Source organism: Littorina saxatilis, unplaced genomic scaffold (genome assembly GCF_037325665.1).
Source record: "Littorina saxatilis isolate snail1 unplaced genomic scaffold, US_GU_Lsax_2.0 scaffold_178, whole genome shotgun sequence".
NCBI lineage: Eukaryota > Metazoa > Mollusca > Gastropoda > Littorinimorpha > Littorinidae > Littorina > Littorina saxatilis.
Window position 1 is genome coordinate 175,164 of NW_027128515.1, and position 26,658 is coordinate 201,821.

The 26,658-nt window shown below is 43.0% G+C and overlaps 1 protein-coding gene across 1 annotated transcript in view; it reads left to right on the top strand.

The window, feature by feature from the left end:
- The window catches only part of LOC138956876 (uncharacterized), a 50,025-nt gene extending 30,619 nt beyond the window's left edge, over window positions 1-19,406 (top strand). The window contains exons 5-7 of the mRNA XM_070328094.1: window positions 3,092-3,191; window positions 8,730-8,833; window positions 19,323-19,406. Coding sequence (XP_070184195.1) covers window positions 3,092-3,191; window positions 8,730-8,833; window positions 19,323-19,406 — 288 coding nt within the window. The remainder of the gene's footprint in view (window positions 1-3,091; window positions 3,192-8,729; window positions 8,834-19,322) is intronic.
- The last annotated feature ends 7,252 nt before the right edge of the window (window positions 19,407-26,658 follow it).

The following is a 26,658-nucleotide window of genomic DNA, read 5'->3' on the forward strand; positions in this document are numbered from 1 at the left end:
TTACAAGATAACCAGATGCTAGCGAACCAAAACAAAAACACGAGTACCCTCCCCTTGCATCGTTAGCAGACGACTTTTGAGAATCTGTCGGTAGTGTGTTTTGGTGTGCGCCTTCAGCTATCAAACATCGGCTGTTTCACGTGTTTTGCGAGCAAGTCTACTCTTTTGCCTGGCTCTGCAGTAAGTCCACATATTTTTCCGTAATCCAGTCATATTCCTTCAAAATGCAATCAATCGGCGGTGACAGACGTGTCGGTCGCGTTTTCTTCCCACCCATACCAGTTTAAGTTCATCCATGCAAACACACTCGCAAAACAGTTTTTCACGCAGATACATTTCAAATAGGGAGCAAATGGTTAAATCTAAACCTACATATTTGTTCCCTAAAATTTGCTTCTCTGTCAATAAGCCTAATTACACACGTTCGAGAAAAACAACGTGGAATCAATTCTGAATCGAGTAAGCCAAATGGGTCCCAAACCCGTTTCGCCCGTTCTGCCGACCTGAAACGCAAAACAAAAGAATTGTGCGCTTCAACTAAATTAATTTCTATTCGACTTCATTACTTTCTTGCAACTTATGAACCTTTACTTAAAGCTTTTAAATGGTCTGAAAGTAGTGTTACCGCGTACTTATCGATGCACTCATTCGTTTTATTTTTTCAGCGACGGTCACTTAGTTTAAGGTTGCAAAAGGGCTAAGTCTCGCTGGCAACAGTTTTACCCTGCACAGATCGCAACAGTGCCGCTAGTAGTCTACACTTTGTGTTTGATGGTAGAATGGGATATACAGATTACAACACTCGTGGTTTTTTATATGGCTTGTATTTCAGTCAAGACCCAGCGGGAATATCAATCGAGAGCCACTCGCCAGAGGCTCGTGTCTCCCGATGATATTCATCCGCTGGGTCTTGACTGAAATACAAGCCATATAAAAAAACCACTCGTGTTGTAACCTATACTTATAAGATTGAACCTGCGTAAAAATAACGTTTACAAATGTATGTTAAAACAAGAACGCTGAAGCGTGATTAACCATTGATCAGACAAGTGAGTCACATTTGCAGTACATCCTACCTGGAGATTCGCAGAGTAGCCAAGATCAGGCGTTGTTTGACCAAGAAGGCTGCCACACAGCTCGTCTGTGCACGTGTTACACCTCGCATTGACTACTGCAATTCTCTCTTGGCTGGCATTTAAACTGATCAGGTATCTTGCATTCAACGAGTTCAGAACAATGCAGCTAAGGTAATCCTCCGAAAGAAGCGCAGAGATCATGCTACGCCACTGCTGAATCATCTCCACTGGCTTCCAGTGCAACAGAGAATACAGTACAAGCTGGGCACTCTCGCTTTCAATTACTTTCATGGCACCCTCCCTCCTTACTTGTCATAAAAACTGACAAAGTACTCTCCAACTAGGTCCCTGAGGTCCTCATTCCAGCTGCTCCTCACAGTTCCTAGATTCCTTCAGATTCCAAGTCCCTACACTCTGGAACTCATTTCCCCTAGCCAGTCTCCTTCACTACCATCATTTAAGATTGAACGGAAGATTCACCTGTACAAATCTGCCTTTTACTGAAATAAGCAAAGTAATTAGGACATTGAAGCTGTGGTGTAATGCGTGCATGTGACTTCTGAGTGAATGTGCCGAATGATCTTTCTTTCTTTATTTGGTGTTTAACGTCGTTTTCAACCACGAAGGTTATATCGCGACGAGGGAAAGGGGGGGGATGGGATAGGGGAAAGGGGGGAGATGGGATAGAGCCACTTGTTAAGTGTTTCTTGTTCACAAAAGCACTAATCAAAAAATTGCTCCAGGGGCTTGCAACGTAGTACAATATATGACCTTACTGGGAGAATGCAAGTTTCCAGTACAAAGGACTAAACATTTCTTACATACTGCTTGACTAAAATCTTTACAAACATTGACTATATTCTATACAAGAACCACTCAACAAGGGTAAAAGCAGAAACAGAATCCGTTAGTCGCCTCATACGACATGCGGGGTGCAGAGAAATAAGGATGTGGAAAAGAAGACTTTTGGTAAGTGAAATAAAGGTGATGGATCCAGTCAGGTAGAAATAAGACAACAAGAAAAGAATTGGAAAACTGCAGGGAATAGTAGGGAGAGTTTTCTTGGAAGGAAATATAGGTGAAAGGACTGGTAAGGCAGAAATAAGACAAAAGAAGAGAAGAAACAGAACCGTTAGTCGCCTCTTACGACATGCTGGATAGCATCGGGTAAATTCTTTCTAGTCCCAACCATTATGGGACTCCCCCTAACCCGCGGGGGGTGTGCCGAATGATAAGTTTGCTTGTTGACTGGTTGTTTTTAAACCTTCTAGAGTATCATATGTATCTGGTTGTTGTTTATGACATGTCAACTATTAATGCTTGTATTGTATGATGGATTTGTAAATCGCCATGAGACTTATCTGGCGGTGAACAGCGCTATAGAAGAATGTTTTATTATTGTTTTGTTATTAATTTCACGTACATTTTGCAACGTTGTTAAGACACCACACATTTTACATTTTTGCAACGTCGTATTCACGTTGTGTGTTTGGCTGGGAGTATTGTTGCAAAAAGGATTTTTTCGCCCAGTGAATTTTTCATCACAACAAATCTAGTTATCTAAATACCCAACTATTGCCCAAACAGGATTTAAACGCCAAAACAACAACAACAACAAAACAACAACACGGAAAACAACGCAATAACATAGTTATCCAATCCCCTTTCCGCTTTTATGTCACTGAGGTCGGAGAGTCTCTTCTTTTACCTCCTTTGCAAAGTGTTATCTCTGACCTCAAAAGCGAAATAGTTTAAAAATGACGTAAACATTGGAATAATATCATGTCTTCTCAAACTTCTTCTCAGAGGAAACTAAAAAGTATTTCCAGAATAAAGTTTGTCTTGGTGACTTTGACCAATGCAGCCTCATTTACATGATGTGCACACGTGTGGAGATATGGTTTAGGAATGGTATCATAATCTCTCTCAGGTATGTACGATAAAGCACTGATGATATTCAGATTCGCACTTTTTCTTCTCGCGTTTTTTCTCTAATTTGTTTCCTTCTATCACAGGAACTCGATGGTTTGGATAGCTTCAACCACATCCTTTGGTCGGATAGTAAAGATGTTCAGGGTCATTTGCAAACGCGGCTCATCAGCGCTGCGGAGCTAGGTAAGTTTACAGTAATTAATTAGCTGTAGAAAGGAATTTTTACAAGGATTAAAGGGATTGTACGAGCATAAAGATGCTCACGAGTTTTAATTCATAAGCAGCTTGGGAATAAATAACGTTCTTACGCATGTAACAAATCGAGCCGGTGAATGTGAGCTTTCAGGCGAAACGTGGATTGTTAAAGTAAAAGCCAATCTGGCTTACTGTTTGATGTGTGCGACTCATGGTCAATTTGCAACGCATCTCTGTTATCGCGAAATGCACATCGCATCGCAGCATTGGCATCGCAGCGTGTCACAGATGTGAAACGTGTGATGAGAACTGAAAAAGATGGCAAGAAAGTGGAGACAAACACTCTCTTCCTAACTTTCTGTACGGCAACTATGCCTACCAGAATTGTCGTTCTCTACGAAAGTATTCCAGTTGCACCATTCGTCCCGTCTCCATTGCGTTCTTTCAAGTGTCAAAAATTCGGACACAGCAGCAAAAACTGCAAAGCAAAAGACATGTGCAGAGACTGCGAAAAAGAAAAACACGAAGGTAACTATGATGGGCCCAAGCAATGCCATAATTGCAAAGGACCACACTCATCATCATCCAGAGAGTGCCCTCAATGGAAGATTGAAGAAAAAATCCAAAAGGTCCGATCAGAAACAAACTGTTCCTTCGGTGAAGCGAAGCAGAAGGTCATGTCTCAAATGGCAAAACCTTCTTATTCACAGGTCACGAATAGTCTCTCTGCGACGCAGCCTGTTCCTGCAGGCTTTGAGAACTTTCTGTCAAAGGTCACTGATCTCATGGATCACCTTGTACAGAAGATTGATCGCCTGGAAAATGTTGTAGTGGCTTTGAGCAAATATCTCGGGAAGACAGATTCCAAAATGCCGATGGTGTTGCCTCCGGTTGCTGAGAATACGAGTGAGAAGGCGGCTTTACCCGACGTTTCGGACAGACGGGCGGCTGTGAGGAACACAGCCACCACAAGCACGCAGGTGGGCGTGAAAAACACCACCACTGCCCCATCCAAACTGGACAAGTAGAGGAATGCAACGAACTCCACTCGCCGTTTGGACATCAAACCGGCATCTCAACTTCGGCCTGTTTGGTCGAATTCTGTGGAGGAAAAATTAAGGTCCTCCCTCAAGGGCAGGAACATCCCGAATTCTCGAGGGAAAAAGGGAGATGATTCTCTCTTAACCTTATCCAACCACTTCTCTTCCTTGTCAGACGAGGGGGAGGAATCGGCTATGGAAGACATTAACACAGTCCGTCCCCCGCTTGTCGAGAGCGGAGGGTCGGACATGAAATATAATTGATTCTCTTTAAATATGGCTTCCATATTACAGTGGAACATCAGAGGTTTTAATGCCAATAAGGAGGAACTCCATCTCCTCTTGAAGCATAACCCCTTTGCAGTCTGTTTACAGGAAACGCTTATTGGCCCAAACAAAACTATGTCCTTACCTGGGTATATTTGCTTGTTACGGTCTTCGGGCCGAGGTAATGCACTTTGTATCCGTTCTGATTTTCTTTATAATCAGGTTCAATTGGACACTAACCTTGAGGCAATAGCGGCTCGCATTTCTTGTAATAGAGCTTTAACTGTTTGTTCCTTGTATCTGTCACCATCTACTACGGTCACCAAAAATGACCTAGAATACTTAATACATCAATTACCAACCCCGTTCCTTTTGGTAGGGGATTTTAACGGCCATTCCCGACGTTGGGGGAGTGAATCTTCCAACATTCAAGGAAAGATTATCGAAGATGTCATCGATAACTTGGATTTGTGTCTTTTAAATTCCGGAGAGGGTACTTTTTAACGCAATCTGGAGAAGAATCTCATTTGGACTTGGCTATCTGCCATCCATCTTTGTTTCTTGATTTGAAATAATCTGTCCATTCGGATCTGTGTGGAAGTGACCATTTTCCCTGTTTTGTCAGTTTTGAAGAGGATCAGGGCGAGGAAGCCCTTCCACACTGAAAATTTTCCAAAGCTAACTGGGATTTATTTCGTCTTTCCACTTCAGGACAAATAACCCCAGAAGTTCTAAATTCTGAAGACCCGGCTTTAACCTTGTCCACCCTTTTGGTACAATGCGCAAAAGACAGCATACCCAAATCTTCCTCTAAACCCAAAGGTCCAAAAACACCATGGTTTAACGAAGAGTGCCAAGCTGTCAATCAGGAGCGTAAACGAGCTCAACGGCATATGTATCTATACCCAAAATCAGCCAATAAGATCGCTCACCAAAAACTTCGAGCTCAAAGCCGTTTCATTTACAAAAAGAGTAAAAAAGCCTCTTGGCGCAATTTTTGCTCTAAGCTTAATTTCAAAACTTCAAGCAAGAAGGTATGGCAGATTATCCGTAAGATTAAAGGTAAAAATCGTAAAGAGGTTGTCCAATGCCTCAAACAACATGGTCGAGTAATAACCGACAAGAAAAACGTGGCGAATATCTTAGCTTCAACAATAAATCATAACTCTTCTTCGGAACATTATTCTGAAGAGTTTCAAAAAGTTAAAGATAAATCTGAAGCTAGACCCGTTTCCTTTCATTCTGCCAATTTGGAAGATTACAATTCCCCTTTCTCGATGTACGAGTTAAAGGATGCCATTTTAAAATCCAATGTCTCCGCTACAGGGCCGGATGATATCCATTATCAACTTTTGGGTCATCTCCCTGAAAACGTCCTGAAAGTTCTTTTAACTATTTTTAATCATATCTGGTCTACTGGAACTTTTCCTCCTGACTGGCGAAAGGCCATAATTATTCCCATTCCGAAGCCTGGAAAGGATCATTCGGATCCTAATAATTATCGGCCGATAGCCTTAACCAGCTGTCTTTGTAAGACGATGGAGAGACTGGTGGATGAGAGGGTACTGTGGCACTTGGAAAGGATCAATGCTTTGGACATAGTCCAGTGCGGTTTCCGAAAACATGCAAGTACAACGGATCATTTGATTCGTTTTGAAACGTTTGTTCGTAACGCTCTGGTAAGCGGAGAGCACGTTGTGTCCGTCTTGTTCGATTTGGAAAAGGCGTATGACACAACATGGAAGCATGGTATTTTATCAGATCTTAAAACCTTAGGGTTTGATGGGAATCTTCCCAATTTTATTTCAAATGTTCTTACCGAAAGGGAGTTTAAGGTCCGAGTAGGTTCTACTTTCTCCGATTCTTTTGAACAGGAGATGGGAGTTCCTTAAGGGAGTATTTTATCACCGTTACTTTTTAACAATAAAATCAATAACATCGTCAAACACGTCCAGTCTGGCATCGACAAAATCTCTTTTTGTTGATGATTTTCAAATTTCTGCCAAGGGAAGAACACTAGCTGGAGTTGAACGGCAGCTTCAGATGTGTATTTCCAAAATTCAAAAATGGGTTCAAGAGAACGGGTTCAAATTTTCCCTGGCTAAAACAGAATGTATTCATTTCCACAGGAAAAAACATCAAGTTCTTCAGCTTTCTCTTTTTATAAACAACCATAAAATTACAGTTTCTAAACAAGTCAAATTTCTTGGTCTGATTTTTGACAGCAACCTTTCTTTTTTTATCCCACATCAAATATTTAAGAACCAAATGTCAAAAGGGTCTCCACGTTCTCAAAGTTATAAGTCACACGGATTGGGTGGCTGACAGAGCAACATTGTTACGTCTGTATCGCCTCTTGTCCGTCCGCAGCTGGACTACGGTGTATTGTTTATGGTTCTGCAAAGAGAAATGTCCTCAAGGCCTTAGATCCCATCCACCATCAGGGTCTGAGAGTTTGTTTGGGTGCTTTTCGCACAACACCAGTAGATAGTTTGTATGCCGAGTCGCGAGAACCTCTTCTGGAGATCCGCAGACTTCGGCTTTCCATGAATTATTACCTAAAGCTAAAGGCAAACCCTGAAAACCCTGCTCATGAATGTGTTATTAATCCCATTCTGAAGGACACATTTTTAGCCAAACCTACTGAAATACCAACTTTCGGCATACGTATGCTTTCGGAATGTGAAAGGGTCGTTATAGATATTGATTCTGTATGTGACGATCCTTTGACAACAAACACTCCACCCTGGCAGTTTGAAAACCCAACCGTCAATTTTTCCCTAACTACTTTCAAGAAGAATGAAACCTCGGACTCTGTCTTTAGACAACTGTTTCTTGAGCAGTGCTCAAAGTACACAGAGTATGAATGCATTTTTACTGACAGCTCTCTCAAAGACGATTCAGCTGCTGCGGCAGCAGTTCATAACAAGAAATTACATCAATCACTTCAACTCCGGCTCCCTAATGGTTCGTCGGCGTATTCGGCGGAACTTAGGGCCATCATCTTGGCATTAACATTAATTTATCAATCCAGACATCAGTCATTTTTGATTGTATCTGATTCGCTTTCAGCTCTTGAAGCGATATCCACCAGAAAGTTTACTCACCCTTTTTTATTCGACATTCACGACCTTCATAAACTTATTTCTGAAGGAAAGACTATCAATTTTATGTGGGCGCCCAGTCATATGGGCATACACGGCAACGAGGTTGCTGACAAGGCAGCAAAGGATGCTCTAGATTTGGCGGTTCCTCGTCTCCCTGAGCAGTCTGTTCCTTTTACTGACTTACGTCGGAAGACCCTTTGTTACAGCTTAAAACTCTGGCAAGACCGTTGGTCTACCTGCACGGAAAACAAATTGTATAAAACTCTTCCTGACCTGTTAAAGCCACTTCCTTTAGTGGCTTCAAATAGAAAAGAAGAAAGTGTTTTGGCCAGGTTACATACTGGTCACACTTATGGTGCCACGTCTGTGATACCGGTTTTACTGTGAGTCATTTTATCTCCGAGTGTGCTGATTTGTATGATCAATGAGAAAAGTATTTTGGCACCTCGAGCTTGAAAAGTATTTTTACAGAGGTCAGCTCTGCAGCTCTTTTGGGTTTTTTAAAGGAGTCTGGTCTTTATTTTAAGATCTGAATTTTAAAACTACCTAATTTATTTGACATATGGGGTTTTGCTTTGACTTTTTTGTTGCCTTCGGGTGACGTTACGGATTTTATGTATTAGAATTGTTTTAATCTAAAAATGTGTAAATTAACTTGTGGGGTCCTGATTTGGCCTATTATGGTCTGCTGGACCCAAAAACCAACAGCTAACTAACTAACTAACAGCAAGTTTACTCAAAAAAGCTCTGAATAGGTGTGTACACAAACGACCTTAATGAGGTAATTGAGTGCACAAGTACATCCGAACCACACAATGTGATAGAAATGTTCAATTAATGAAATTGATTCTAATAAGAAAGCCAAAGTATAGAAGAACGGCTGTGTGAATTGTTCAGTTGGAGTACGAGAACCTTTAAGGTTCTGTCAATGGTATGTCTTTACAAGGAATGAGAAGTTTTAACATGTGTATTCATGTGTACGTGTGTGTGTGTGTGTGTGTGTGTGTGTGTGTGTGTGTGTGTGTGTGTGTGTGTGTGTGTGTGTGTGTGTGTGTGTATGTGTGTGTGTGTGTGCGTACGTGCGCGCGCGTGTGTGTGTGTGTGTGTAACAGATCAAACGAAACCATCCATCTGCTTGATGGTTGGGGGAGGGCCACAGACGCTGAAGAGGGCATGCTACGCATTGGCCAGGAACATACCAATCATCCTCATGAAGGTATTTCTTATATTTGGTTTTTGGTATATATTTTGTCCATTGGGAACTCTGTCCAGAAAATTCGGGTAACTATCCTTCGGTATAGCCTGCAGCAACATAATCGCGCTCCCCATTTGTTTTCCGTTTTGCTGCATGCGTGTGTCCAAGAAAATGTCAGCGTTATTTTGTTTATAAATCTAACATGACCCCGCTGCGACCCAAAAATGTGACAAGGCTCAACCAAATTGGGGTCATGTCGGCAGATAATCAAACCCAAGAAATGTGCAAAGTTTCAAAGCTCTAGTAGACATAACCAAGCTAAGAGAAGGTAACTCTCGCGAAAAATCGGAAGTCCCCGAAACAGGGAGACAAAATAACCCGCTTTCACCCTGTTTCGGTGACTTCCGATTTTCCGCGAGAGATACCTTCTTGGTTATGTCTACTAGAGCTTTGACATTTTGCAGATGTCTTCTCTTTAATCGTAGGTCAGATTTTAACACCAAAAACAACGCAAAAGACATGTTCGAACTGCGGCCATGATTTCTCTTGATTTGAATGAATTTCAACTTCAAAAAGATCAATGCATGAAGAATTTGAAAAAAACAGTTGGTTATACCTAGCTCTAGTTTTAAAATCATTTGAGATAACGTCACTGTTAGCACCCGGACACTGATGAGTACTAAGAGTAACCAATTACTCAGGAGAGTCAACAATGAAAACAAATCAAGGGCGAAAACTCTGGTTGTCAAAGCCCCTGTCGTACGTTTATAGTCTTCCTGAGATGTTCATTTCTATACTACCCGTCATACAAAACTAGGCAGATGCTTTTGAGGGTACATATTTCTGATGAGGCTGTTGATTGTAAAACCAAGTATATGACTGAAAAGACCATTCATTCCCCTACCTTATTCAGAAAAACTGATTGAGTTTACATGACGTAGTGTCGATACCTTGGAACATACATCACAGACACGCCCTAAAATCAAGATCGCAAGTATGTCAAGGTGTCAATCCTCTCAGAAGGCATAACAGGCAGTTTTTAAAGCCGTTTTAGCAGATAATGAGACCAAAATAAATGGTACATTTAAGTTACTCGTTAACGCATTGACTTCAAACTTTCAGTGATTTGTGCTTACACATCAAGTCCTTTGAGATATAAGTTCAGCTGTTATGCGACATGTCAGACAGAGTTTTAAAAATGAAGATGTACTGGTCCTGAGCACCGGAGCACCCCAGGGGTGCGTCCTCTCACCGCTGCTCTACTGCCTCTTCACCAACGACTGCGTCGCCTCTCATGACTCAGTTCAGCTGGTGAAGTTCGCTGACGACACCACAGCCGAAGGTCTCATCACCGGCGGTGATGAGACCGTTTACCGCCAGGAGGTCGACTGTCTGGTGTCGTGGTGCGACAACAACAATCTCCTGCTGAACGCCACCAAGACCAAGGAGATGGTGGTGGACTTTCGCAGGAAAAAAGGCCCTGTGGCTCCACTGATCATCAACGGCGATCCCATCGAGATGGTGGACTTTTTCAAGTTCTTGGGCACCACCATCTCCAACGACCTGTGCTGGGATGATAACGTTCACGCCATCGTCAAGCGAGCGCGGCAACGCCTCTACTTCTTGCGCCAGCTCAAGAAGTTCCGCCTCAGCCAGGTCATCCTGGTCCAGTTCTACAGGGCCGTGGTGGAGAGCATCTTGACATTCTCCATCACAGTGTGGTACGGCAACACCTCCCAGCTGCTCAAGTACAAGCTGGAGCGTGTGGTGCGCACTGCTAGCAGGATCGTCGGCTGTGAGCTGGCCTCCCTAGCATCCCTCTATGCCAAGCGCATGCTGTCCAGAGCCCAGAAAATTGTGGCTGACGAGTCCCACCCTGGCCATCCCCTCTTCGAGCGCCTGCCCTCAGGTCGTCGATTCCGATCCCTGGGGGCACGCACTCGTCGTCTCCAGACCTCTTTCTTCCCCCAAGCTGTTTCCTCCCTTAACGCATCCCATCCCTCAGTTGGGCAGCTTCGCAGTCGGTGATCCTGCTGGCGGTGAGCTCACCACATCCTGTGACTCAGTGTTAGGTAGTGGTGGTGGTGGTGGCGGGGAGAGGGGGGAGGGTTGAGTGGGACTTTGATGTGTGATTCCTGATTTCCAAATGTTCAACATTTTCTTTAGCTGCATTATTTTAGTTATTCATGAGTGGGTGGGTGGAGGGGATGGGCTAGTTCTAACTATGCATTAGATTATAAAATTGTATTCTGTGTAGACCCTTCCACCAGCATCTTAGACCACTCTTTGTACATTTTCTTTTAATAGATGATTGTCATTTGTTTTACCTCATGTCTAGCCTGCGTGTGATGGTGTGATCGTGACTGCTGTAGTGTGGGCGTGTGTGTTGGTGTGTATGTTAGTGTATGTGTGGGCGTGTGTGTGTCAGTGTGTGTGTGGGTGTGTGTGTGTGCGTGATTTTACCAACACTACGCGAAATTCCTTGTGCTTTAAATGTTTTTTAATGTCACTTGGCTCAATAAATACTGTATTCTGTATTCTGTATTATGTCCGATTGAACAGAAATGTGTTTGAATTAGCATGCATTAAGAACATTGAAAGCTTCAATTTACCCTTAATTTAATACATGTTCAACTATAGCTGTTCACAGCGCACTTGTTTAAATGCACACAGTATTTCTTGGAAAATGCTCTTTTAAGAGCGATGATCAGTTAAACGTGTCAGCAGTGAGCTTTGCTAGGCGTAAGCGGACATTTGCGCTCCGCGCTCTGAATGAGTCAACTTCTTAAACACAACTTTCGCGTTGGAAGCCTCATGCCACCCATGTCTGATAAGATATGTACATGAAATTTAAGTCTGTTATTGTTCTTGAATATAACAACACATTAATTTTTGTCCAATGAGTCAGCAAAGACCGTCAGTGTAAGAACTCTTTCTGGCATGTCAAATAACAGCAGACCTAATAACTCAAATGGCCCTAAAATTCCGTATTTACTTTACGGCATGTGTTGGCACGAATCACCGAAAGTTTGAAGGCAATGCGTTGATGAGTTACTAAACCATACCGGTTTTGTTTCATTGCCCAATAAAACGGCCTCAAAAACCGCTTTTTACGGCTTCTCGGATGAATGACACCTACACCATTCAGCATGCCATAATGTCATAATCATTGTTAGACAAGATATGTGAACAAAAGAACGCGCAGAACATGTTTTGTTTTAGCAGTTCTGATTTTTTGTCGATTTTAACGATGGAACCTTGATTTTGCGAATTTGATTTTGGGGGGTGTCTGTGTTGTAGGTTCCACTGTATCGACACTACATCATGTAAACTCAATCTGTTTTCTGAATAAGGTCGGGAAATGAATGGTATTTTCAGTCATATAATTGGTTTTACAATAAACTGCCTCATCAGAAAAATCTGATCTCTTATGACGGGTAGTGTATGTAGAGGTTACATGCCGAGTCTCAGTGATTATCAAAAATAATGGTCGAAGTTAGCGGATCATGAAAAATGCGAGCTTTAGCGAGCTTTTTCATGACCGCGAACTGAGACCATTATTTTTGATAATCACTGAGACGAGGTGTGTAACCTCTTTATTCCTCCTTTCTTCAGTTATTCAAAGAAAAGAGGAGTTTTTTTGCGAAAGTTTGATCGAATCCTATTCTCTCTTCTTCTTCTTCTTCTTCTTGGCGTTCGCAGAGGTTACACAATCAGTCCAGCACTGGTGATAAATGTTGTCGTTTTCTCCAACTCCTGTCGACTGCCGTATAGTTTGGTCTGCAAGGGAGTTGGTGACGGCCACACTTCTTTTCGTTCCTCATCTAGTAAGGGACATCGCTGTAAGATGTGTTCCGCTGTTTGGTCCTCTTGACCGCAGGCACAGGTTGGTGATGGCGCCAGCTTGAACTTTCGGTTCATGTGAGCATTGAGCCTGTTGTGGCCAGTACGCAGCCTGATGAGGTTGACTTGCTGCTCTCTGGACATTGTGTGGTAGTCATCTCTGTTTGTCCTTGGCCTCATCAATGCCTTGATGATTGTCTTCTGCTCACTAAAGCTGACACTGTTTTCAGGTTGGTCTTCCACGGCTCCTTCTTTTGCCAGCTTATCTGCCCTTTCATTTCCTGGTATCCCACAGTGTGCTGGTATCCACTGGAGGACAACTCTTCTGGTTTGTCTGACCATCTGTAATGCTTTGGCCAGCTGTGGGAGTTTGTCGTTCTCTAGGGCCTGAAGGACTGAAAGGGCGTCCGAGAGGAAGACAACTTGGTAGCAAGGGTCTGCGGAGTCCTGAACGAAGGAGGCGGCCTGCATGAGAGCTTCTGCTTCTGCTTTATAGTTTGTGCAGTGTTTGCCAGTGGCAACGCTGGATGTAGCTGTATGTCCCCCAGGGAACTGGATGAGAATGCCTGCACCTCCATTGAGCACGGCGTTAGTTGCTGATCCATCGGTGTATACATGGATCCACGCCTCTTTTGGGTACTGTTCGTCGATCAGGGCTAAGGTGAGTGCCTGTCGAGCTGTGTCATTCTGATCTTCTCCTGAGGTAACATGTGGAACACTGGTGCAGATCTGGATGCCTGGTTTCTCTGTTGCCTTGGGGGTTTCCTCTTCTTCTTGAGTCAGAGGTAGAGTGTTCTGTGGAAGGACTTCCCTGTACTGTCGAGAAAGTCTCTTGCTCTCGTGTACAAAACTGCTCCGTTTAAGCCGGTTCTTGGTGAGGTTGCTCAGTCTGTGCTTCATGGGGTGGTCGGGTAGGCACTTGAGCTTCTCGGCCTGTACCATAGTCTTGGCTTCTCTTCTCTGACAGAGGGGTTGGATGGTGGTAAGCTTCTCCATTTCCTTGATGGGCGTGGATTTCATTGCACCGGTGATGAGTCGGAGGGCCTGGTTTTGCACACGGTCAAGGGTCTGCAGGTTTGTCTTGGCTGAGGTTGACCACGCTGTGGAGCCGTACTCGAGGTGGGGTCTGATTGTTCCCTGGTATACTGTCTTCAGTATCTTCTCGTTCGCTCCCCAGGTGGTACCTGCCAGCTTCCTGAGTATGGCTAGCTTGCGCCGGGCCTTTGTCTCTGCCTGTGCAATGTGTGGTTTCCAGGTCTGCCGTCTATCAAAGGTGACACCAAGGTACGTTGCTTCTTCATCCTCTCTCAGAGGAGTTCCACCAAGCCTAATGGTTCCGGCTTTCTGCTTTGGCGACAGTGTGAATAGGGTGGTGGAGGATTTCTCCTTGTTGATGGAGACGCACCAATCTTCTGCCCATGCGTTCAGCCTATCTGCCGCTTGCTGCATTCTGTAGGTGGCAGTACTTGCGTGCTCCTCCTTACACCAGATCACAAGGTCGTCTGCGTAGAGAGCAGCTTTGATCCCCTTGGGCATCTCAGACACCAGATCGTCGATGAAGAGAAGGAAGAGTGTGGGGGAGAGGACTCCGCCCTGAGGGACGCCATGACGAAGGAGGAACTTCTTGCTTTTGGTCTGGTCGACGTTAACTCTTGCCCTGCGGTTATAGAGGTAAGAGCGAATCCACTGGTACATGTTGCTGGACACGCCTTTCCTCAGCAGTTTTACAAGGAGTCCATCTTTCCAGACCTTGTCAAAGGCCTTCTGAAGATCTATCCAGGTGACGAAGACCAGCTTCTGTTCCTGAAAGGCATCTTCAACTTCTTGCGCCAGGTAAGTGACCTGATCTTCAGTGCTGCGGAACTGTCGGAATCCAGCTTGTTCAGGGGCGAGGAGGTTCCTGGATTCCAGGTACAACCTGAGGCGCTCGTTCACAATTCTCTCCAGGGTCTTCACAACACAGCTGGTGAGGCTGATTGGGCGATAGCTGGTGGCCTTCTTTGGATCCTTCCCTTTTTTTAAGATGGGGATCATGATCGCTTCTCGCCAGAGTTGTGGTAGCGATCCTTCTTGCCAGCTGCTGTTGAAGACCTTGAGTAGCTTGTTCTCTGCTGCACTACCAAGGTTGGTTAGCATCTCGTTGGTGATGCCGTCTGGGCCAGGGGACTTCTTCGCCTTTGACTTTTTCAGAGCTGAGTGCAGCTCGTGGAGTGTGAGTGGTTGACTCATGGCGTCCACTGTCGACTGTCTGGCAGGTCTCTCTCTTTTCTCTCTTCTTGCTTCTCTCTGTTTCTCGGGGCTAACATGGAGGTTGCTCTCAGCTGCATAGCTTTCAGCAAATTGGTTGGCAGCATGCTTTCCAGTTAGCACCTTCCCGTTCTCTTCTAATGCGATCTTTCCTCTGCTGGTGTTCTCATCATTCAACTGCTTGGTGAGCCTCCAGAGCTTTCTGCCATCCTTCTCAAGGTTCAGAGAGCTTGTTTTCTCTTGCCAGCTTCTCCGTCTCGCCTGTAGCTTCTCTCAATGAGTCAACCTGCGCAGGCGATCGATTAATGCGCGGTTGTATAGTTCCGTGCAAATCATTCCATTCTGTTAACACTTCTTGTCAGTTTTCCTATTTTGGGCTAAAATCAAGTACACAGATATGCTGTTATTCTGCTGTGGCGGCAAAGGCAGATATTGTGTGTTCTGTATATGTTTTGGTATCGCTCAGGATAATGTTTTTTCGTCAAATGGGACTAGCAGACGAACTTTTGCACCCGTGTTCCAACGTTAAAAACTGTATGAAGTTCAGTTTTCTGGGGAAAATAGTGTATGAAACCCCTTTATGTTGTTTAAATTGATGAGATGTGTGCATTTGGTTGCGTGTGATTTGTTTATTAAATGAAATATTGTTGAAAACTGACCGTCGGATTGCAGTCTGTTGTCGAAGGAACTGAGTGAAAAGAAGGGGAACTACTCTTGTCGCTAGACAAAGTATGAGTTACTTGCCTTGGGAAATTGCTTGTGATGAACGGCTTGACGGCACGGCAGATGAGATTCAGAAAACAACCGAACTCATGGATTTTATATGGAGATTCATGTGTTCAGGCCTGTAGTTGTTAATTTAAATGCGGTATGTTTGTATTATTTGCTCCAGAGATGTATACTTCGTACATTAGAGCGTTCGGAACTTTTCAGTCGCAAAAAGTAGTACCGAAACAGAACAACCTCTCAACCCATTGCACTATCGAGGATTCAGGCTGTTGCTGGGTCGTTATTTGTTTGGTTGCTGGGTGATTATCGAAAAATAACTACCCCTACAAGTTTACAGAGGTAAAGAAGCAGAGGGGGGAATAAATCAGAATATCGTACAACCCATTAAGTATTTTATTTTAATGTTTGATGTAATGTTTCCAAGTAATGAGAAGTTGCATGCAAAGTTTGATTTTGCCGTCAGATATTCAACTCGTTTAACAGCATTATTGTAAAACTGCATTGTAAGTTCTAAGTTATGATAAAGCCAAACATTACTCGGACATGTACCACTAAGAGGAACAGTCCTGACTCTGATTTGCATTTCAATCCCTTATCTCGGTCTTGACAATGTTATTGGTTGTCCATGCATCTGGTGTGCCATGTTACATACCCTCGTTATGGTAGTATCTGGTAATCTGGTAGTATCTGGACAAATGGGTCAACATAGCTATTTCTGTTTTTTGGGGAAGTCACTTCAAATACACATACACACACACTACGATGATACGAATGATAAATACCAAGCCTACCGACAAACAGCGACATTTTCGGGTTTCATTACATTTTCATTTTCAGAAATTTTCTCAAGCAATGGGCTCTCCCGGGGATTCCTCTTTTACGCGCTCTTCCTGCAAACGGACACAGCCGACAGAGATACCGTAGGACAGACATACACTGTGACACACATACATACACACTACACCCCCCCTCTCCCCTACTCCGACCACCATCCCCCCGACGTACAAGCTCACATTAGACAGGGAGAGAGAGAGAGTTAGAGAGAGAGGGAGAGAGCGAGTGAGAGAGAGCGAGTGAGAGAGAAAGAGAGAGAGAGAGAGAGAGAGAGAGAGAGCGAGAGAGAGAGAGAGAGAGAGAGAGAGAGAGAGAGAGAGAGAGAGAGAGAGAGAGAGAGAGAGAGAGAGAGAGAGAGAGAGAGAGAGAGAGAGAGAGAGAGAGAGAGAGAGAGCAACCCAGAAAGAAAAATAGAGCGAAACGAGCCCTTGGTACCTCCTGTTTATCAACTGTGTGAAATACCTCTCGCTAACAGCCTCACGGGGACTGTTCGAGTACCAGTTGTAGTTGGCTGCATGACTCATAACCTTGACATTTACCCCTAAAGTCTGTGTTACATACTCGTTTTTCCATTAGTTTCCTTCTGCTAACTGTGTCCGGTTGATTCTGCTTCTACTGTCGTACTACAGATCCAAGTGACAAGCATTTCCTAGTTACTAGATTTTATTTTTGGTAAATGTTTACTTACTTTGACATCAAACTGCATCAAAGTTGCATTACACAATTTACGTAATTTGTTACCATTTTCCTTTCTTGAATGACATTAATCACAATTTTCCATTCTTGTATCAATGTGAATTGTGTTCTTTAAAGAAACTTAATTTTAAACAGACATTTTTTTCTAATTAAAAGGATTCTTATAAATAACAAGCTTATAGTTACATCGCCTTAAAAACATTTAAAATATGACACAGAAATATCAAACTGTGTGTCTTTTTGTGGCGGTAATCAGAATGAAACTTCTTTTTACATTTAGTCAAGTTTTGACTAAATGTATTAACATAGAGGGGGAATCGAAACGAGGGTCGTGGTGTATGTGTGTGTGTGTGTGTGTGTGTGTGTGTGTGTGTGTGTGTGTGTGTGTGTGTGTGTGTGTGTGCGTGCGTGCGTGTGTGTAGAGCGATTCAGACCAAACTACTTGACCGATCTTTATGAAATTTTCCATGAGAGTTCCTGGGATTGATATCCCCGAACGTTTTTTTCGTTTTTTTGATAAATGTCTTTGATGACGTCATATCCGGCTTTTCGTGAAAGTTGAGGCGGCACTGTCACGCTCTCATTTTTCAACCAAATTGGTTGAAATTTTGGGCAAGTAATCTTCGACGAAGCCCGGACTTCGGTATTGCATTTCAGCTTGGTGGCTTAAAAATTAATTAATGACTTTGGTCGTTAAAAATCTGAAAATTGTAAAAAAATTTTTTTTTATAAAACGATTCAAATTTACGTTCATCTTATTCTCCATCATTTTCTGATTACCAAAACATATAAATATGTTATATTTGGATTAAAAACAAGCTCTGAAAATTAAAAATATAAAAATTATTATCAAAATTAAATTGTCGAAATCAATTTAAAAACACTTTCATCTTATTCCTTGTCGGTTCCTGATTCCCAAAACATATAGATATGATATGTTTGCATTAAAAACACGCTCAGAAAGTTAAAACGAAGATAGGTACAGAAAAGTGTGCTATCCTTCTCAGCGCAAGTACTACCCCGCTCTTCTTGTCAATTTCACTGCCTTTGCCATGAGCGGTGGACTGACGATGCTACGAGTATACGGTCTTGCTGAAAAATTGCATTGCGTTCCGTTTCATTCTGTGAGTTCGACAGCTACTTGACTAAAATTAATGTTGTATTTTCGCCTTACGCGACTTGTTTATGTTTGTCTCCAGTTACTGTTGGTATATTATCTCGAGAGCGTGTAGGAAACACGATTATTAATGTTCTCTTTCTTTATAGCACAAAGACCAGCGTTTGCACTGTCGAAGTAAACTGTTCTGCTGTAGACCAGAAAGACCATGGAATCAGATAGGACCTGTGACGAAATGTCTCTGTCTTTATCCAAGTTCTAGTCATGTGACATGAAATACGTTATAGTGTTTACGTTAATTTCCCAACAGCAGATTTGACAATCCACGATTGACAGTAAAGAGAATAAAATGGAAAGAGGTCTCTGATAAGACGATGACCGTTGATTTGATAGTTTTTTCCCTGGCAATTTTGCTATAGATATCTCTGGGGACTCACTCGCCCTACGTTTTTGTTTTACAGCATCATTTCTTGGGCATAAGCCTCGCGATGGCTACGATGTTAGACCGTGTACGTGACGCTTCAAACTGTGCGCATCGGCAAAAAGCGGTCGTTCAAGAAGTCCTTACTTTCCCACTGATGTCCAGTTACTACCGTTTGCCAGTTAATACCAGTACAAACGTTGTCCCTCCATCTACTAGAAAAACAACACGTTTTTATTAACCTTTTTTTACTTGTAGTTTTATCACACCCTATTCTATTGCAAATCAAATTTTCACAAATTGTCTTTGAACTTTAATTTGTATGTGTATGCCCAGTGTTTGGATCATGACACTGAGAATGACCCAGTTACGAAACTAAAGAAGCAACTTGACCAGTTAATTTGCTTACATTAAAGTCAATAGCCCTATGCAGCAAATGGTTCCTTGTCCGATGACCACCAACGTCGACCTATACAAACTCTTGCTATGCATCATTACTTTATCCCAGTATTCCCCTTCCCTGGGCTACCTGATTACAATTAACCTCTTCTGCCTGCGCCTGTGTAACTTTGATTCGTCTTGTATTACTTGTATGTCTTAACTCTGAAAATACTATTTTTCAGGGAAGTCGGGGTCTCGCTGATCTGTTGGTTGACTTGGCAAACGCAACCGACCAACAAATTGAAAGACACCAGGAAAGACGGTAATTCCTTGTTGGCTCACGAAGTGTAACCTATGCGATGCTAACTTTTGTCTGTCTGTGCGTGCGTGCGTATGTATGTATGTATGTATGTATGTATGTATGTATGTCTGTGGTAGAAACTTTAACATTTGAAGACGTCATATTACATTGACGTCACATTATGACGTACGAGGGTTAGACGTCACGCGATGGAATTACTGAAAGTCTCGGTGATTGTTATTTTGAGCGGGCCGAGACTATTTGGCAGTCGTGTCCATGTAAGTAGGCTACATGCAGACAGACAGATCTAGATCTAGTGTCTCGCTTTCTTGCACAGTTTCACCTGTGCTCTTTCTGTGTGCGTGTGTGTGTGTGTGTGTGTGTGTGTGTGTGTGTGTGTGTGTGTGTGTGTGTGTGTGTGTGTGTGTGTGTGTGTGTACTGTGTGTGTGTGTGTGTGTGACGGAGTGATTGAGTTTGTGTTACTGTTTGTCGATTTCTTACGTGAGCCTTGAAGGCTTCGCCTCTTGTTTTGTTGTTGTAATGTTAAGTAAAGTGTTAACTGAATATTTCCCACCGGATGTGATTCGTGGTCGTTCTTCAACCCGCCCAGTGGTCTCGAAGCGATCTCTCAGTCTCTGGATGACGGAATGGCTTACAGCAAGTCTTCTGGCCACTTCTCGCATGGATACACCGTCATGGATCCATGGCAGGGGCCTTCCTCTGTCTACCGCACTCAGTCTTCGAGACTATCCTCTACATTATCTCACACCTACAATTAAGTAGAAGTGCAATGCCAAGGCACTGCATGCCCCCAGCGAAGGACAAATTATCTCTCTCTCTCTCTCTCTCTCTCTCTCTCTCTCTCTCTCGGGGGGTCAAGGTCGACCACGAATGGCGCAGGAGGGAAAAATTTTCACAGTGCAGACAAGATGGATATTTTTCAAGTTCAAAGTGGCTATATCAAAGTTTGAGTCTCCAGAACTATACAAGTGAAAGTCTAAAGTGATTGTGTGCAGAAATCTACTGAAAATGATCGAGGTAGGACTTTGGAGGGCCAGTATTGGTCGTTTTCATCTGGCTTGTGTGGCAAAACATTTCTTGAACCGGCTTTGTGCTCAGCCCGTGTATGGTGACAGTTCTGAAATCAGTGTCAGCGACGTGTGCATTACTTGGGGATGCCTTGTTTTTCTTGCGAACATCGTGTGCTGCTTCAAAGATGTTGCGGAAAGTGCTTTTAGTGCGCCATTCCCACCCCTGGGAACTGTGACTTATAATTCGTCAACAGTGACTGGCCATTTGTCAGTGCCAAGTGATGACCTTGTACACCTGTCACCTATGGCGGTGACCTTTCCGCACGTGCAGCACGCGCCATCTTTGTGCCTGGCAGTGATTGCCTTCGCGATACGACGCTTGAGATTGAGCAATGACGTAGAGGAAAACCCTGGGCCTGCTGTCAGTGGCAGTAGCGAAAGTAGTGGTGGTGGTGCGGAGTCAACTGCAGTGGCAGATAGCATCAAACACTTAGAGCAGTCGTTGCAGCAGAAGCTGGATGTCGTTCTGGCAACCATGCAAACACAGGCGGACTTTCTCAAACGACAAGAAGACATGCTTAGAAAACAAGAGACATTGATGAAGAAATTTGGGGATGAGCAAGAGACAATGAAAAAGTCCCTCAAGAAGAACGAACAGTCGATCTCCAACCTCTCCTCACAACAAGACGATCTGTATCGTGTGGTGACTAGCCTCGAGGCAGAGGTTGACAGGCTGGAGGGGTTTTCCCGTCGCAACAACGTCAAGTTTTTCGGAATACCAGAAGAAGTTGGCGACACCGATGCTGACTGTGTTGTTGCAGTGAAAAACGTTCTTGACACCTACATTCCTCAGAAGCAGTGGGAGCCTGACGTCATCGAGCGAGCGCATCGCCTCGGCAAACCCAACCCCAAGAATCCCAACCCCCGCCCTATCATTGCCAAGTTCCAACGTTGGGGCGATGCGATGCGTCTCATGAAAGACCGCGAGGCACGAAGCGACATGGAGCACGACAACCTGAGAGCGGCCCAAGATCTCACCAGACGGCAGACCCAGAAGCTGAAACAGCTGAGGGAGGAGGGGAAGACGGCCTACTACACAAACGGCAAGCTACGCTTCCATGACAACCCCAGAAACAACGATGATCGCCGTGCTGACAACCGCCGGCCGGGTGGCCCCGGTTTGTTGACAAACACCGACTCGGAGACGCCCCCTGATCACGAGCAGCGTCAACCAATCAGCGAAGTAGAAATAGAGCGTGACGTCAGTGACACTCAGGGTCACAGCCGTGACACTGAAGAAAATTCCGGTCGGAATTCCGGGCAGAGTGACGCCAGAGATAAGCGTGTGACCCGCTCAGCCAATCGGCAGGGCCACAAAGACATGACATTGGGTGGCGATAGTGGAGGTGGTGGGTACTCGGCCTACATTCGCAACGTGCGTGGAACTCCCACCCGTGCAGGAAACAGCGAATAGGGGCGTGGCCAAGGCTATGACAATGCAAACAAACAAGACACACAAGCACATGACAAAAACACACCTGATGTAAATAATGTTGCAACAGCAAATAAGGACAAATTGAATACTTCTTTTTCATTTCTTTGTTGGAATATAAATGGGTTGATTGCCAAGCTAACTGACCCTGATTTTGTTGATTACATAACTTCTTTTGATGTTTGCTTTTTGTCTGAAACCTTTACTTTGCCAAGCTTTGACTTCAGTACCTATTTTAGTGATTTCATTGTTCTTCATTCACCAGGTGTGAAACTGACCAAGATGGGCCATGTTTCTGGTGGAACTGTTATGTTGATTCGTAAATGTCTGTCGGATTTTGTTGAGACTATTGATACCAAGAGTGAAAATGTTTTGTGCGTAAAACTTTCAAAAGAATTGTTTGGTTGTGAGAAAGACATGATGTTTATTGGTCTGTATAATCATCCAGTGGGCAGTGTGTACTATGATAAAAAAGATTATGATTGTACTCTAGAAATGCTAGAACAGTTTATTTTGTCTTTAATGGAAGCTGGCAGGGATGTGTACTATTTACTTGGAGGTGATTTGAACGCCCGAATAGGGGATTGGTGTCTTGAATGTGTTGATGAAGAAGATGATGATGAGGATGGTAATGTTTTTGAAAGAAAATCACAAGATGTTTTGACAAATAACTTTGGTAAAATACTGATTCAGTTTTGCTGCATGTTTCACCTTGTACCTCTGCATGGATTAGTACAACCAGGTTTCGATGATAAATTCACTTTTGTGTCTGAAAGAGGAAATAGTACTATTGATCACTTTTTGTCTTCAGTTGATTTTGTTGAATATGTAAATATGTTTTCTGTTGTCAACCGCATTGAGTCTCATCATATGCCTGTTCGGCTAGATGTGTGTGCTGCCCTAAAAATTGACGCTGATGTAGACAGTGAGAATAAGACTAGTTCAGAGAAACTGACTTGGGATTCCTCCAAAGCTGGTGTATTTTTAGATTTTCTTTCTTCACGTGAAGGTCAAACTGCCATCGATGACGCTGCTGCATGTATTGATGATAACTCTGACGCTGCCTTGACAATGTTTGTAAACACGCTTTTAGAAGCGGGTCGGTGCATGCGACGCACGGTGTTTTTTGGAGGCCGTCAGCGTCGTACGAGCCGATGGTTTGACACAGAGTGTAGGGAGGGAAAACGTGAAGTTAATAGATTACTTAGTCGGTACTCTCGCACTAGAAAGGTTGAGGATAAACTACAGTATTTGCAAAAAAGATCTGAATATCAAAATATGATAAAAGAGAAAAAGAAAGCACATAGAAAATCAGTACAAGATTCTTTACTAGAAAACAGAAAAAATCCTTCCATGTTCTGGTCAACGGTAAAGCGGTCTCGCCCAAGGGAGAGAAACCGTGCTACTATAAATATCGATGTCTGGAAAGATCACTTTGAAAACATTTTGGGACAGCACACAGCTTCAACGCCTGAACAAAACGAAAATGTAATAAATGAAGAAAGTGAGGAAGATGTACATATTTATGAATTGGATGAACAAATTTCGTTAGCTGAGGTAAAACAAGCCATTCGAAAATTAAAAGCAGGGAAAGCTTCTGGTATTGATGAAATACCAGCAGAATTTCTAAAAGCAGCTGAGGATATTGTTGCCCCTTTTCTCACTAAGTTCTTTAACCGTGTTTATGACACTGGTGTGTTTCCTAAACAATGGAGTCAGTCCGTGATAGTTCCTTTACTGAAAAAGGGTGATGTAAATAATCCTGGAAATTATAGGGGCATTTCCCTCCTGAGTACTATTAGTAAAGTTTTTACTTCCATCCTAAATAGGCGTCTGTATAAATGGGCAGAGAGTGAACACAAGATATGTGAAGAACAAGCTGGTTTTCGAAAAAACTATTCAACTATTGATCATCTTTTTACACTTGTGACTATGATTAAGAAATGTCTGTATGGACAAAGGAGAAGTAAACTGTACGTTGCTTTTATTGATTATTTGAAAGCTTTCGATTCTGTAGACAGGGATAGTTTGTGGGTCGTTCTTCAAAAAATAAAAACTTCGACGAAAATGCTCCGTATGCTACAAGGGATTTATGATTCTGTCCAGTCATGTGTAAGATGGGGCCCTGAAGTGTCTGACTTTTTTGATTGCCCTGCCGGGGTGAAACAAGGCTGCATGTTGTCTCCCCTGATTTTTTCCCTGTTAATTACTGAAGTAGCCGATAAAGTAACCTCAAATGGAAGGCATGGTGTTCAGTTTTTGCCTGGATTACAAGAAATTTTTTTGCTTCTTTTTGCTGACGATATTTGTTTGATTTCTACAACACCTGTTGGACTACAAAACCAATTGAACAATCTTGAACAAGCCTCCTCTGCCCTTGGCCTCAGTGTAAATTTAAAGAAAACAAAAGTAATGGTTTTTCGGAAAGGCGGTCATCTATCTAAGACAGAAAAATGGTTTTATCAAGGTAAACCTATGGATGTTGTAAACAGTTATAAATATTTGGGTGTCACATTGACAACAAAATTATCATTTGACATTGCTTTAGAAGAATTTGCAGGCAGAGCCAAGGGAAAAGTGGTAGAAATCATGAAAACAATGTGGAGCTTAGGTAGCATGGATGTTAGTGTATTTTTTAAATTGTTTGATGCGCTAGTAAAACCTATGCTTTTGTACGCCTCTGAAATATGGGGTATCACACGCTTTCGTTCTGTTGAATCTCCGCATTTGTTTGCTTGTAAAAGATTTTTGAATGTTTTACCAAGAACTCCAAACGCGATGGCATATGGAGAACTCGGTCGTTTCCCTTTATTCATTGACAGTACTGTCAGTGTTATCAGGTACTGGCTAAAGCTGCAGAACATGTTTTTGGTTAGATTACCTAGACAAGCGTACGAGATGGATAAAAAAAGATTCTCAAGGTTACCCGGAAATGAGGTTGATTTGCAAAATTGGGCTTGCTCGGTAAAGCGTTGTTTGGATATGTGTGGGTTTTCCTTTGTATGGCTGAATGGTGGTGTTGTTCATGAAAAAGCTTTTCTGCGTGCGTTTAGACAGCGTTTGATTGACTGCTATAAGCAGGAATGGTTTGGTAAGATAATGGAAAGTGATAGATTTTCAACGTATAGTTCGTTCAAGTCTTTATTGCAGCCGGAAAAATACCTAACAGATATCACACTTACTAAATTTAGAAACATTTTTGTCAAACTACGCCTAGGTATTATTGACCTGAATGGAAACAAACGCTATAGTGCTGTACCAAACACGTGCCCGTTTTGTCCTGCTGTGGAAAACGAAATACATTTTCTGCTACATTGCCCAAAATACCAGGATCTACGTGTAAAATATATTTTGAAATATTTCACTGACAATGTACATGTACCACCCTTGATTTTTCTGCTACAAAATGAGAGTATATACATTAATAGAGCTGTAGCCATGTATTGTTATTATGCCATGAAAACACGTGATGAAGAAATTTCAAACAGGCAATTGTTGCTATGACTGATACTTTGAGACAAAATTTGTAAATTTTCGTGCCACGATATATATTTCTCTTGTTTCTGTACAACCATGAAATTTTGTTGTGGATTTTTATTCCTATTTTTTCCTGTGTCTTTTGTAAACCCCCATGCGTATATGCCGGTGGCCTCGCATTAAATTTCCTGAGTTCCTGAGTTCCTGAGTTCTCTCTCTCTCTCTCTCTCTCTCTCTCTCTCTCTCTCTCTCTCTCTCTCTCTCTCTCTCTCTCTCTCACGCACACACACATCCCAAATCACACACGCACAGACACACACATTCACTCACACGCACTCACTCACTCTCTCACACAAACTTTATACACACAAAACACACGGACGGACACACACATATTTACAATCAAACACACACACACATGCACACACGCATACATACACACACTCACACACACACACACACACACCTACACACAAACTTACGCAAACGTACAGACATATATACACACACACACATCAAAACACACTCACATACTCACGCTCACTCTCTCACAGAAACTTCATACACACAAAAAACCCACTCATACCACATATAGACAGACGGACACACACACGTATACAAACAAACACACATACACACAAACTCACTCTTACACACACAAACAAACACACAAACTCACGCACACGCACATAAACACACACACACACACTCTCTCTCTCTCTCTCTCTCTCTCTCTGTCTGTCTGTCTCTCTCTCTCTCTCTCTCTCTCTCTCTCTCTCTCTCTCTCTCTCTCTCTCTCTTACACAGACACAGAAACTTATATAAGATCTGCTGTTAGGTGTGTTGTTTTTGAAATTAATTTGTCTTTGGCACGGTGTTATGGTGTGCTAGCGCGTGAATTTATGCATCTGTCTGTCTGTGACTACGTGTGTGTTTGTATGTGTGCATGATAAAGAAATAATCCGAAGAGCTCCAAATAATTATACTTTTTGAGTTTGTGTGACTGTTCCCGTAGCTTGATGTTCACGATTTACGAATTAAGGGACAACCAAAAAGGCGTTCTCTCTGTGTCATAACGGACAGATAACGGTTCTCTGTATAGTAGGCCGTTATGACCTCGAGACAATGCTCTTACAGACTCTTAAAAACCTGGCGATGTCCATCTCCACAGCTCCATTTCGTAGCATTCCAACTGTCTGATTCGTCACAGAAAATGCCAGATTGTGTCTCGCCGCTATCAAGACGACGATGAGAAAAACCCAGTGTTGCCTCCATC